Raw genomic sequence first — 13,214 nt, 5'->3', positions numbered from 1 at the left:
CTGCACAGATGTGGGCTATGCTTCTAGTGGCTTTTATTACCCCTGTTGCAGTGCATTTATTAGTTCTTATTATATAACTTAGAAATAAATTCAACATAAAAAATAGCCAATGCTTATTATCCTATCTAATAAAAGAGAAACATGGTAATTAGCATACGACCGCTACCCTTCCCATTGGCTAATCAGGGTGATATGCAAATTAACTGCCAGCCAAGATGGCGGCTGGCAGCCAGGCAGCTTGAAACTAACATGAGAATTGCTTGCTTCAGTGATGAAGGAAACCAACGTTCCCCGCCTGCCTTGCCAGCCTCTGAGCCTGCAGTTTGAAACATTGTAATAAATATAGAAGCTAAAAAAAAACCCGGAAACCTGCTTTCAGCAAGCCGGGATCTCAGAGCTGGAGTTATACATTGTTTCCATTATAGAACCCAGCAGAAGCCTCAGAGCTGGAGCCAGAGCTAAAGCTGGCCCAGAATTAAAAAAAAAAAAAGGAGCAGTTGGGAGCTTCAGTCACCCGCGAGACTGAAAACAGCCCTCAGCCCCTCACCCAGACTGGCCAGGCACCCCAGTGGGGACCCCCACCCTGAAGGGTGTGTGACCAGCTGCAAACAGCCATCATCCCCTCACCCAGGCTGGCCAGGCACCCCAGTGGGGACCCCCACCCTGGTCCAGGACACCCTTCAGGGCAAACCAGCCAGCCCCACCCATGCACCAGGCCTCTATCCTATATAGTAAAAGGGTAATATGCCTCCCAGCACCGGGATCAGCGGAACTGAGGGGCCTCCCGGCACCGGGATCAGCGTGACAGGGGGCAGCGCCCAAACCCCTTATTGCCCTGCGGCTCTGTGTGTGACAGGGGGCGGGGCCACAACCTCCCTATCCGCCCTGCTCTGTTCGTGACAGGGGAAGGCGCCCCAACCCCCTGATCAGCCCTGCTCTGTGCCTGATACGGGGGAGCTCCCCAACCCCCTGATCGCCCTGCGGCTGTGTGTGACAGGGTGTGGCGCCCCAACCCCCTGATCGGCCCTGCTCTGTGTGTGACAGGGTGCGACGCCCCAACACCCCCCCCACACACAGGCCCTGCTCTGTGACGGGGTAGAGCCATAACCTCCCCATCGGCCCTGCCCTGAGTGTGAGAGTGGAGGCGCCCCAACTCCCTGATCGGCCCTGCTCTGTGGGTGTAGAGGGCAGCACCCCGACCCCCACTCCCTCCACAGGCCCTGCTCTGTGTGTGATGGGGTAGAGCCACAACCTCCCCATCGGCCCTGCCCTGAGTGTGACAGTGGCAGCGCCCCAAGCCCCTGATTGGCCCTGCTCTTCCAGACTTGGGAAAAAAGTTAATTTTATTTTATTTTTTTATTTATTTACTTATTTATTTATTGGTGGAGATGCCAAGGATAAAAAAAGTTAATTTTAAATGAGAAAGAAAAGCATCAATAAAGGAAGCCTGACTAGTTTGAGTGGAAGCAAAGTTTTTCAAAGCATGTATGCAGGCCTTTTTAAAAAAATAATCAACTATTAATTAAAACTCCAAAAAAAGCCACAAAATAATTTACCCTAGCTTCTGGATGAAAGATGTCCCTCAAATGTCCCATAACCCATAGATCTCAAAGCTAAAATCAGATAGGGGCTAGAGTTTCATTCTCCAAGGACTTAGTGACCTACGTCATTAATTAGCCATGAAGCTGTGCCAGACCTCATGTCATTCTCCTACCAGATAAAGTCAACAAATTCCTCTTCAACTTTTCTAGGGTACTCTAAATGCTTTTTTTAAAAAATATGCTTTTATTGACTTTTAGAGACAAAGTGAGAGGCACGAAGAAATAGAAACATCGATGAGAGAGAAACATCATCAACTGGCTGCCTTCTGCATTGCCCCCAATGGGGATCAAGCCTGCAACCTGGGCATGTGCCCTGACCAGGAATCAACCAGCGACCTGTTAGTTCAGCGGTTCTCAACCTGTGGGTCGAGACCCCTTTGGGGGTCGAACGACCCTTTCACAGGGGTCACCTAAGACCATTGGAAAACACATATATAATTACATATTGTTTTTGTGATTAATCACTATGCTGTAATTATGTTCAATTTGTAACAATGAAAATACATCCTGCATATCAGATATTTACATTACGATTCATAACAGTAGCAAAATTACAGTTACGAAGTAGCAACAAAAATAATTTTATGGTTGGGGGTCACCACAACATGAGGATCTGTATTAAAGGGTCATGGCATTAGGAAGGTTGAGAACCACTGTGTTAGTTCATGGGTCAATGCTCAACCACTGAGCAACACTGACTGGGCTCCAAATACTTTTAATCTGACAAAGACTAACCATCCTCCACCCCCAAAATATCAGCTCATGAAACAGACTTCTTTGAACTGAGAAAAATGTAACAGCTTCAAAGGAAAGTAAATGTAATTTGTACTCCTCTATGAAATTCTCTATGATTTCTTTGAAAGAATTCTGGTTTTCTAGTAAAGAAAGAAACTCTAAGTGTAATATCTGTTCTTACCATAATAGCTATGTCACCACCTGACACAAGATAACTGTAGTGATTTTATCCATTAAAAATGTAAATAAAAACAACTTCCAGGTTATTGCTAGTCCCATAAAATGGATGATGTACTGCAAGATCACAGCTCAAACCCCCCAAAGCACAAAGGGAACACAGCTTCCCCCCCATACCTTTCTCCTCAACATTCCATCCATAGTTCCGAGAGTCTTGCACGGCTTGTCCTAACAAAGCTGCTTGGTGCATCAGCTTCTTCGGTATGCATCCCACATTCACACATGTTCCTCCGAGACCTGCAACAACATTGAGAAATCAGTTCACAACCTGCTTTACAATCCTTCAAAGAAAAAGATCCACAATTATTACTAGTCTATGAACCACAGTTTATTTGCTTAATGTAGCCAATACTGTTTAGACAAGTTTATCCCTAAGTCTCGTGACATTTCTAAGTTCAGATAGCCTTATATTCCAAACACAGACATCAGAAAACACAAAAATGAGCAAATGTCCACATACTGCAAAGATTCAAAATTAATTGCCTGCTGATAAAGATGCTAGAAATTGAAATTTTACTTTGTGCACAACCCATACTTGCCATTGAATCTATGAGCAGAACTACCTGATAAAGGGGTTGTGAAACTGAGCATAATTGAACTGTAGTGGGCCTGGAACTACATATAAGATATGGTATATATGAGCATTTTATAAACTGTATTTTTATTACTATTTTATTATTAAGGAATCCATCTCTATGACTATCATGAAGCCCAGACTGGGTTAACAGTGACATATTCTGGAAGTACCTACACCCCACTCTCAACTTTCCAGTTCTAACCATTATCTTCTCTTTCTACCTCAAATGAAAACCCAGACTCCTGAGGCCTCAATACTTGCCCTCCTATTCCTAAAAGATGACAAAACAAACTATGTGAGAGGCTTTTTCAAAGGAGAAGACGACTTAGTCCTCCCAGAAGACAAATCCTCTGCTTTACTTTATGAGGCGGATAGCAACTCCAAACCACAGTCAGGTTGGGACCTGCGCAGGCCTCAATATATGAGCATGTTTTAAAGAAGATGGAGCATGTTTTAAAGAAGATTCTTTCTCACAAAAGAATTCTTAAAAAAAAAAAAAAAAAAAAAGATTAGCATGTTTGAGCTTAAAACATGGTAGCTGTCACCATGAGAGTAAAATGTAGGCAGGTGAGAAGGTGAACAAAATGGTATGATTTAGCTTTAAATCATCATAAAAGTTGTGGATAAAGTTTTGTATGATCTTAACTTCCAGGAACCTAAATTTTCATAAGTAAAAGGTACATGTTTTGGGGTTTGTTTTGTTTAATTGATTTGAGAGGAAGGGAGGGAGAAAAACATCAATGTGAGAGAAAAATATGGATTGGTTGCCTCCCACACACTCTGACCAGGGACTGAACCCACGATCTGAGTATGTGCCCTGACCAGGAATTGAACACTCCACCTTATGGTGTACAGGATGGATGACGCTCCAACAAACTGAGCCACACCAGCCAGGGCTGGTTGTTTAATTTTATAATTGGATTTTAGGAGCCATTTAAACCAATACCAAGGAAAAACCTGCTCCTACAAATATTCACTTCTAAAATATTTTAAAAACTTACCCCATCTAGTACCAAGAGGAGTTGGAGTGACAAAATCCAGGACCATCACCTTCTTGTTATATTTGGCTGCCTCCTAGAAAATAAAATTATTAAAATGAGTTAGAAAAGTTAACATGACAGACTGGAAATGGGATGTTAAAAAATCCATGCTATTTTTATTAGGCTACAATGCCTAAAGCAACACCAGTTATTAATACCTGGGAATTTCATATACCAAAATTAGTGCTATTTCAAGAAAAAAATTAAGCAATATTTAGATAATCCTATGAGTGGCTTTAAGAACACACAAATTAGTTATAAAATTGTCCATCAGCTGGAAATCTTAGCATCCTCTTACATAATTCCACTCAAACAGTAACAAATTAAGAGATCATCTGAAAAACATGACCATTTCAAAGCAAGTGCTAAGTAGCCAGTAAAACAGACTTACTGATAATCTATAACCCTTGATCCAGCCTGTATCTTAAAATCTTTTTTAAAGTACTTTTAAGTTTTGTTTCTAGGCAGAATATTGGAGAAGTTTTTCCTTTAAAATTGTCAGATTTACTAATGTGAGGAGCCAATGAAAAAGTTGATATCTATAAGATTTCCCAATCTATTTTAGGGGAGTGATGACAGTCAAAAGTTCATTTTGAAGAGCATCCTTTACCTTTCTCAGAGAATAATAAGCTTTGTGTATTGGCAACTAGACCTCCAAGGGTTATTTGAAAATACTGAGTCTATGTGTCCTCCAAAACCACCATCACGTCAGTAAAATACATATACACAGTACTAGGCCTTAGTCATTTATAGCAAAGCACTGCTTAATACCAGGTATTGGCCTATTCCGATATTGGGCAGCTTCCTTTGAATCTACCTTTACTGATTCACCACAAGATACAAGGAGTATAAGCACCTCATCTTTTAAAAGAACCTCTTCAGCAAGAATGACAGTTCCAAGGGCCCCTTCACACATGGCAAATCAATCTCAACTCAGGGCTAGGAGCCTCACTCCGACCTCTCTTATTTGTAATCCTCTACCGGCCACCCCCAGGCCAGTGTTAGTGGTTATTCTCTTAGCTCACAGTATGTACACAAGAGGCAAATCATTTTTACTGAGTTTAAGAAATCTAACCACTCTCCATCTTTCTATTGTGGAGGAGGAGTTGTGAATAGGAACATCAAAGTGGAAAAAAAATATTTATTAAGAATAAGAAATATATTTAATTTCAAACCATTTCCACACAACACCCTTATTATCTTTGAAAAATCCACCAAACTTAAAATGAATAAAAATGCATCCCTTGCCCTAACCGGTTTGGCTCAGTGGATAGAGCGTTGGCCTGCGGACTCAAGGGTCCCAGGTTCGATTCCGGTCAAGGGCATGTACCTTGGTTGCGGGTACATCCCCACTGGGGAGTGTGCAGGGGGCAGCTGATCGATGTGTCTCTCTCATTGATGTTTCTAACTCTCTATCCCTCTCCCTTCCTTTCTGTAAAAAAAAATCAATAAAATATATTAAAAAAAAAAAATGCATCCCAACAATACTAAGTCCAGTACTTTTATGTAAAGAACGTATCGTTCAGCCCGGTCAGCGTGGCTCAGTGGTTGAGCATCGACCTATGAACCAGGAGGTCACAATTCAATTCCTGGTCAGCGCACATGCCAGTGTTGCGGGCTTGATCATCAGTGGTGTGTGTGTGTGTGTGTGTGTGTATGTGTGTGTGTGTGCGTGTGCGCGCACGCGCGTGTGCAAGAGTCAGCCGATCAATGATTCTCTGTCATCATTGCTGTCTATATCTCTCTCCCCACCTCTCCCTTCCTCACTCTGAAATCAATACAAGTATCTTTTTAAAAAAATAAAGAACATTTAGTTCAAGCTGGAAAAATGACTTATAAAGTGGTCCCCTTAACATGCCCTACCCAAGTTAATGTGCAAAATGTCACAAAAGTGGCTCAAATTCCACAGAGAATCTGGAGAACTGCTGTAACCCACATAACACATAAAATGACTTGCCTTAGCAGCGGCCAGTCCTCCTGAGCCCCCTCCAATGATGATGAGATCATAGTCGTAGGTCCCGGGAAGATCCTCAGAGCCATTCATTTTTAGTAGCTTTTGAAGTCTGCCCTCTTGATAAGCCTAAAGAACAAAAACAATGAAAGGGAAAATAATTTAACTTATAAGCAGCAATGTCTGAAGTTTTGTGAAAAACCTTTCTTTAAAGAAAAGCAAAAGGAGTTTTTCAAAGAAAAAATGTTGTTTCATTTATATTACAGCACACAAATGAAACAGTCAATCTTCTCACATCACAGATAGCTACTCGAAGTGTCACATAAGTAAGGTGCTGATGGCCCAACAAAATCAATTTAGGCCTAAATTAAATTTGATCCGTCCTTTTATTCTAGAACTTTTTTTTTTAATATTGAAGAAGCAACTCAGGATTGTTCTTTTTTAAAAAATATTTTTTTATTGATTTCAGAGAGGGAAAGAAAGAGACAGAAACATCAACGATGAGAATCATTAATTGGCTGCCTCCTGCATGGCCCCCCACTGGGGACCGAACCCACAACTTGGGCAATGTGTCCTTGACCAGAATCGAACCTGGGACCCTTCAGTCCACAGGCCAGTGCTCTATCCACTAAGCCCGTGGTTGGCAAATTGCGGCTCGCGAGCCACATGCGGCTCTTTGGCCCCTTGAGTGTGGCTCTTCCTAAGCCTTAGGAGTACCCTAATTAAGTTAATAACAATGTACCTACCTATACAGTTTAAGTTTAAAAAATTTGGCTCTCAAAAGAAATTTCAATCGTTGTACTGTTGATATTTGGCTCTGTTGACTAATGAGTTTGCCGACCACTGCACTAAGCCAAACCAGCTAGGGCAAATCCCAGAATTTTTAAACTAGGTTTTAAATTAGGTTTTTAAACATTTGTACTGTATGTTTTTAATAGAATCATCAATACAATTTGTCAATCATCTTTATTTTCCAGTCAAAGGTACAATAATGTGTGGGCTAGGGTCTCAGATGAAGATAGTGAGTGGCCTGGTGACTAGCCATTGAAACAGATTAGCCAAATACTTAAGACTTTTCTATATTGTTTAGGTAAGGCATAAAATCTAGAAATTCAGAAATAAATCATCAATTGACATAAATGGAAAAGTCTCTAATTCTGCAGGGCATTTTGAATAAAAAAGGAGGGGTGGGGGTAAAGAAATAAAAACTCTATAAAGCTCATTTATTTAATCTACCTGTACATGAAGCCTCCTGTATTGTATTCGGTATTTAGATTCCATATACTTGGCACATAACAGTCTTTTTTTTTTTTTTAAATATATTTTATTGATTTTTTACAGAGAGGAAGGGAGAGGGATAGAGAGTCAGAAACATCGATGAGGGAGAAACATCGATCAGCTGCCTCCTACACACCCCCACTGGGGATGTGCCCGAAACCAAGGCACATGCCCTTGACCGGAATCGAACCTGGGACCCCTCCGTCCACAGGCCGACGCTCTATCCACTGAGCCAAACCGGTTACAACCATAACAGTCTTTATACTATAACTGTTGGACTTTTAATTTTTATATATATATATTTTATTGATTTTTTACAGAGAGGAAGGGAGAGGGATAGAGAGTTAGAAACATCCACGAGAGAGAAACATCCATCAGCTGCCTCCTGCACACCCCCTACTGGGGACGTGCCCGCAACCAAGGTACATGCCCTTGACCAGAATCGAACCTGGGTCTCTTTAGTCCACAGGCCGACGCTCTAGCCACTGAGCCAAACTGGTCAGGGCTGGACTTTTAATTTTAAAAAAGTTCATTCCCCTGGTTTTTATACACATTATTTACCATTTCACATTAGCTTTAAATACAGTTTTGGTGATATACTTAATATTACCGTTCATTAAAATAAAAAATCTGTGCTAATATGTGATAATAACTGGAAAAGTTAATAAGCATAATAAAAAATGTTTTTTAAAAATCAAGTTTTAACCTTAATTCAAAAAAAGCCCCCAACTTACCAGCCTAGACTTTACATTTTTCTCCTGCCTACCTCGGATGTTGAGGGTGAAAGGCTGAGCTTGGGGTCAGTAGAACAGGATGCTTGGGATGTGGAAGGGGGTGCAACAGAGGGAGGTGGTGGTGATGGCGGAGGAAGAGGAGGAGGAGGGGGAGGTGCAGCACTGTGGCTGCCCCTTGGCAGCATAGCAGGTACACATGATGGTCCAGGGATGCAAGGCAGAACACCTGGAAACCAGCAACAGTGGGGACAAGTCTGCATCACCCTGACGGTCTGTACAAAAGGTCTAACATGAGAGGCTGGTAAACACAGCCAGTATTCATCAACTGGCATTATGGCAGAGGCTCCTCCTTCAACACAAGGCACTGTGGGGGGAAAAACAATTTGGTAACAATAGCCATTCAGATCAAAGGACCAATATAATCTTCAGATAACAAGCATTACTCTCTAGTTCAGTGGTTCTCAACCTTCCTAATGCTGCGACCCTTTAATACAGTTCCTCTTGTTGTGGTGACCCCCAATTTCATTGTTACAAATAGAACATAATTAAAGCATAGTGATGAATCACAAAAACAATATGTAATTATATATGTGTTTTCCGATGGTCTTAGGCGACCCCTGTGAAAGGGTCGTTCGACCCCCAAAAGGGTTGCGACCCACAGGTTGAGAACCGCTGCTCTAGTTGGTATCACAGAGCATAAAGCTAGAAAAAAATTTTTTTTTAAAGAACATAAAGCTGACTTGCTGGCCTGAAAGAATTAATAAATGCACTTAGATGTTCTTCTGGAAAATAACCATTTTGAATCTCAGCCTCATTTTATCTGCATCTACTTGACACAAATGATGCCAGAACACAGTCACTGGCTGCCTAAAAGAAAACCACCCATTCTTGCAACCACCTCCCCCAACATAGCTACTAGAGCAAGAAAAAAAAAAAGCAGCATTGTCATGCCACATACTCCCTCCAACAATGTTTATAATCTGTTCTGTGCTGAAATTCTGTATCAGTCCTGGGTTCTTATGGTCCAAGGTTAAAGTCAGATTATATCAACCAGTGTAGAGACTTTACAAAGCAAGCTCTGAGAGAGCCTGAACATTTTTAACTGTGTAAAATCACAAAGACAGGCAACTGAAGCATTCAGCTGACTCCAGAACTAAACATGATGTCTTCAAATTTTAATCTAAATTAAAAGTGACACTACTGTAATTCAGCTGCAGGAAAGTGGTTTCCCGTCTGAAATATAAAGAAGAGACAGTAGAAGACAGCTCCCTCCGCCAGGCATTGTAAGAAAGGAGCATACAGATGGGGTAAGCAGACTAGAGAAAAATGTTCCTTCCTTTCACCTTCAATTACAACTACTAGAAATAGTGGCTGCTAATTATAGTAGCTGATACAGAAGAGTTCTCAAAGTTTTTTAGTCTCAGAATCCCTTTACAATTTAAAATTTTTAGAACCCCAAAGAGCTTTGATTAATGGGGTTTATTTATAATATTTATCATATTAAAAATTAAAACTAAGAAAAGATTTAAAATATTGTAAGTCATTAAATATCTTAATATTTTATTAAACAATTTATTTAAAACATTTTTAATTGGCAAGAACAGTGGCATTGTTTTATATCTTGGTAATTCTCTTTAATGTCTGTCTTAATAAAAGGCAGCCCATATCTTTTCTGCGGTTCACTCTATTGTAACATCACTTGTCATGCATGTACCCTCTGGAAAACTCTATGGTAGACTTGCAAAAAAAATTAGAGTGAAAGGGACAAACAGCATCTTAGTATTACTAAGATATTTTTGATCTCAAGAACTTCCTGAACGAGCCTCAGGGGCCCCTATAGGAATCCAGACCTCACTGAGAACCATGCTATTCTATATAATAAAAGCCTAATATGCAAACTGTCCCCTTGAGAGCTCAACTGGGAGTTCAACGGCTCACTATTACGTGCGCTGACCACCAGGGGGCGGCACAAACATGGCAGGCATCGGTGATGCAGCGCTGGCAGCGGGCAGCAGTGGAAGCGCTGCCAGCCCCAATGGGCCCTGATGAGAGTGGGACCCTGGCAGGATGGTGGAGCAGGTGAGCGGGCAGTGCCAGGCCAAAGTGCATACAAGCAGAGGCCTGATCGCCTTGCTGATTGCCCCACAGACTGCGACCAGCAGCAGCAGTGAGGGGTGGTGGCTGCTGCCTGGCTCCCAGGTGCTGAGGGAGCCGGTGGAGGACCCAGCCCCAATCAATCGCCCCGCAGGTGGGATGGTGGAGCAGGTGAGGGGGTGGCGCCAGCCAGGCCAAGGCAGTGTGCCAGGAGTAGCTACGGAGCTGAGGGGCTGGGGGCTGAGCTGGGGCTGCAAGCCTAGGGGCACGAGCTGGGGCCAGATCCCCGCAGGCTACCCCCAAGGGACCCCACCCATGCAGGAATTCATGCACCAGGCCTCTAGTAGGACATAAGTGTTAATACACAACACCCCACTGCAGGTGTTTGCTGGGCTTACATATTAGCTATTCTTTTCTCTCTTTCATCTGCCTCTCAGTAATGTCTTTCCCCCACCCCAGTAAAACACTGCTCCAGATTCCCCTTAAAAAGGCCAAAAGCAATTCAAATGTGCAAAAACAATGCCAAAAACAATTCAAGTGTGCAAAAATAATACCGAAATCAACTCAAGTGTGCAAAAATAATACTGAAAGCAACTCAAGTGTGCAGAAACAATATTTTAGCCCAGAGAAACCAATTTTGGACTTCCAAACTCCAGAACTATAAAACATAATTGGTTTTAAACCACTAAATGGTAATTTGTTATAAAAGCAATTGGAAACTAATACACCCAGTAAAATATAAATTCCATGAGAGTTGGGTCATATTCTGTCCACCACTTTTTCCCTAGTGCCTAGAGCAGTAACTGGCCACAGTGGGCACTCAAGTAGTTGGTACATAAATCAACAAAGCACCAATTCCAATCTCTTGGTAACTGATTTCCTAAAACAAATGAAGTCATATCTAAACTTAAAATAAAGTGCATAAACCATGACAGAGATGGTCACCATGGAAGGAGGTGGCAGCATGGATTTTCTAACCCTGATCTAGAGAATGAGGCACCAATATGAGTGCTCACGATGAGTGCTACAGGAGGTGGGGTGGGGTAGGTGTATGTGTGTGCACGCAAATAAAGTGCATAAACCATGACAGAGATGGTCACCATGGAAGGAGGTGGCAGCATGGATTTTCTAACCCTGATCTAGAGAATGAGGCACCAATATGAGTGCTCACGATGAGTGCTACAGGAGGTGGGGTGGGGTAGGTGTATGTGTGTGCACGCGTGCACATTGTACGTACGTGTATTACCATTTAATTCTCACAATAGTCTTCCAAGCAGATGTCTTTCCCATTTCAGAAATGACAATATAAAAACACTTAGAGATTAAGAGCTTTGCCATGAACTAAGAATGGAACTCAAGTCTGTATGATAAAAAATCTCTTCTTTTTCTCACTATATCATACCCAATCGTTCATATTTTAAAGTACCTGTCGCATACATTTTCTAATTTTATCTTTACTGTAAACTTGAGATAGGTATTATTTTCACTTAGTAAAAAAAACAAAATACAAAAAAAAACTAAGGTTTACAGGTTCAATGATTTGCCCAAAGTCTCTACTAGAATATTAGAGGGTCAGGATCTAATCCCAGGTCCTTTGAACAGAAAGTGGTTGTTATATAAGAAAGTTCTAGTAAAAAAAAAAAAAAATTGCCATAATATTCTCCTAAGTTCAGTTGATTTTACTGAAATCTGAAATTTGAGCCACTCTAACTGTATTAGTGGGAAACCCACAAGATTTGCAATTTGGTGGATACCTAAGTCTCTATAATTAAATTACCTATTGGTCAATTCACCTTTTTCTTCAAGGTAAGCAAGCAGTCATTTTAATTTCAAAGTGATAAGGCAACCCAGGTATCATGACAACCAGTAAAAACAAAACAAGTGGTTAATTTTATTTATATTTTAACAGCTATAACTGTAGAGAAGACCCCAAACCTTCACATTCTCTATTATTGCTTTTAGTCATCACTAAGTCTCAAATACTCCTGGTAAATACACTAGGCATTTAACAGAGCAATCTGGTGGCAAGTAAAGAACTGAGGCAAGATTTTTTTCTTTTTTTTGCTATCATTTTAAGAGTATCTTTTCCGCAAACAGCAAGTCTCTGGAAATCAAGGAACTCAATTGGTAGAAAGAAACAGGCTAAAGTGAAGATCAGTGAGACCAAAAGATGCTTTCTGACTGCTAAATAAAAGGGTGATAGACAACCAGGAAGGGTCAGCATTCCTTCAAAATTTTGTGTGAGAACTAATCTGTCTACATTATGAACTGTGGGGGAGGTCAAGGGTCATGACATGCAGAACCTCCACTCAAACTGACTGGGAAATCTAAGGGTTAATTTGTTAGGAAAATAATTGGCCAAGTTTCATAAGAAATTTCTATTTTTGCTTAAAAAAAAACCCTTCAATATTACACATACAAAAACCTCTCCTCTCAATCTTGATGTCATTCATTTAGTCTTTGGATTTCCCCTCTCCATACCACACTAGACTTAATAGGAAAATTTATCATTATTGCTATGCAAAATATGTATCCACCCGCCAAATAATGTTTAATGGCAAAAATCCACTAGTACCAAAGATTAAATTCCTATAGGGATCAAGAAAAGAAGCTTACAGGCATGCTCACTGCACCTTCAAAACTGCTTTCTTACAAACCCAAATTTTCGGGAATAACCTCCAAATAAGGCATTAGTTTATGTTTTAAAAAGAAGGAAAAGGAGCATTTATGGCTTTATGAATAAATTAATCAATTATTTCAGTTGAAACAGGGGCAGTTCCAGGCATTGAACGCCCTATTAAGAAATGCACAATTGAATTGAGAACAGATATTCAAGGCTGTTGTTACATAATGAAACATCACTGATTTCTGAAGGACACACGGTGTACTAGCAGAAATTACAAAGAAAAACTAGGAGTCAAAGAAGAAATTAACCAAGCAGATAAAGACTAGAACTAGATGTTAAAA

General features: G+C 41.0%; 1 protein-coding gene across 4 annotated transcripts in view; it reads right to left on the bottom strand.

Moving 5' to 3' along the window:
* Positions 1–13,214, bottom strand: part of TXNRD1 (thioredoxin reductase 1) — a 58,596-nt gene that overhangs the window by 32,140 nt on the left and 13,242 nt on the right. For 2 of the 4 annotated variants that reach the window (XM_036301129.1, XM_036301131.1), the window contains exons 2-4: positions 6,148–6,270; positions 4,152–4,224; positions 2,691–2,810 (exon numbers count right to left, since the gene is read on the bottom strand). In XM_036301129.1, the coding sequence (XP_036157022.1) occupies positions 2,691–2,810; positions 4,152–4,224; positions 6,148–6,234 (280 nt within the window). In that variant the 5' untranslated portion in view covers positions 6,235–6,270. Of the gene's footprint in view, positions 1–2,690; positions 2,811–4,151; positions 4,225–6,147; positions 6,271–8,153; positions 8,518–13,214 lie in introns of those variants that run through there. The other 2 variants (XM_036301128.1, XM_036301130.1) reach the window with 2 other exon arrangements.

Source organism: Myotis myotis, unplaced genomic scaffold (genome assembly GCF_014108235.1).
Source record: "Myotis myotis isolate mMyoMyo1 unplaced genomic scaffold, mMyoMyo1.p scaffold_m19_p_3, whole genome shotgun sequence".
In the NCBI taxonomy this organism is placed as follows: domain Eukaryota; kingdom Metazoa; phylum Chordata; class Mammalia; order Chiroptera; family Vespertilionidae; genus Myotis; species Myotis myotis.
This window is presented reverse-complemented; position numbering and strand designations above follow the sequence as displayed.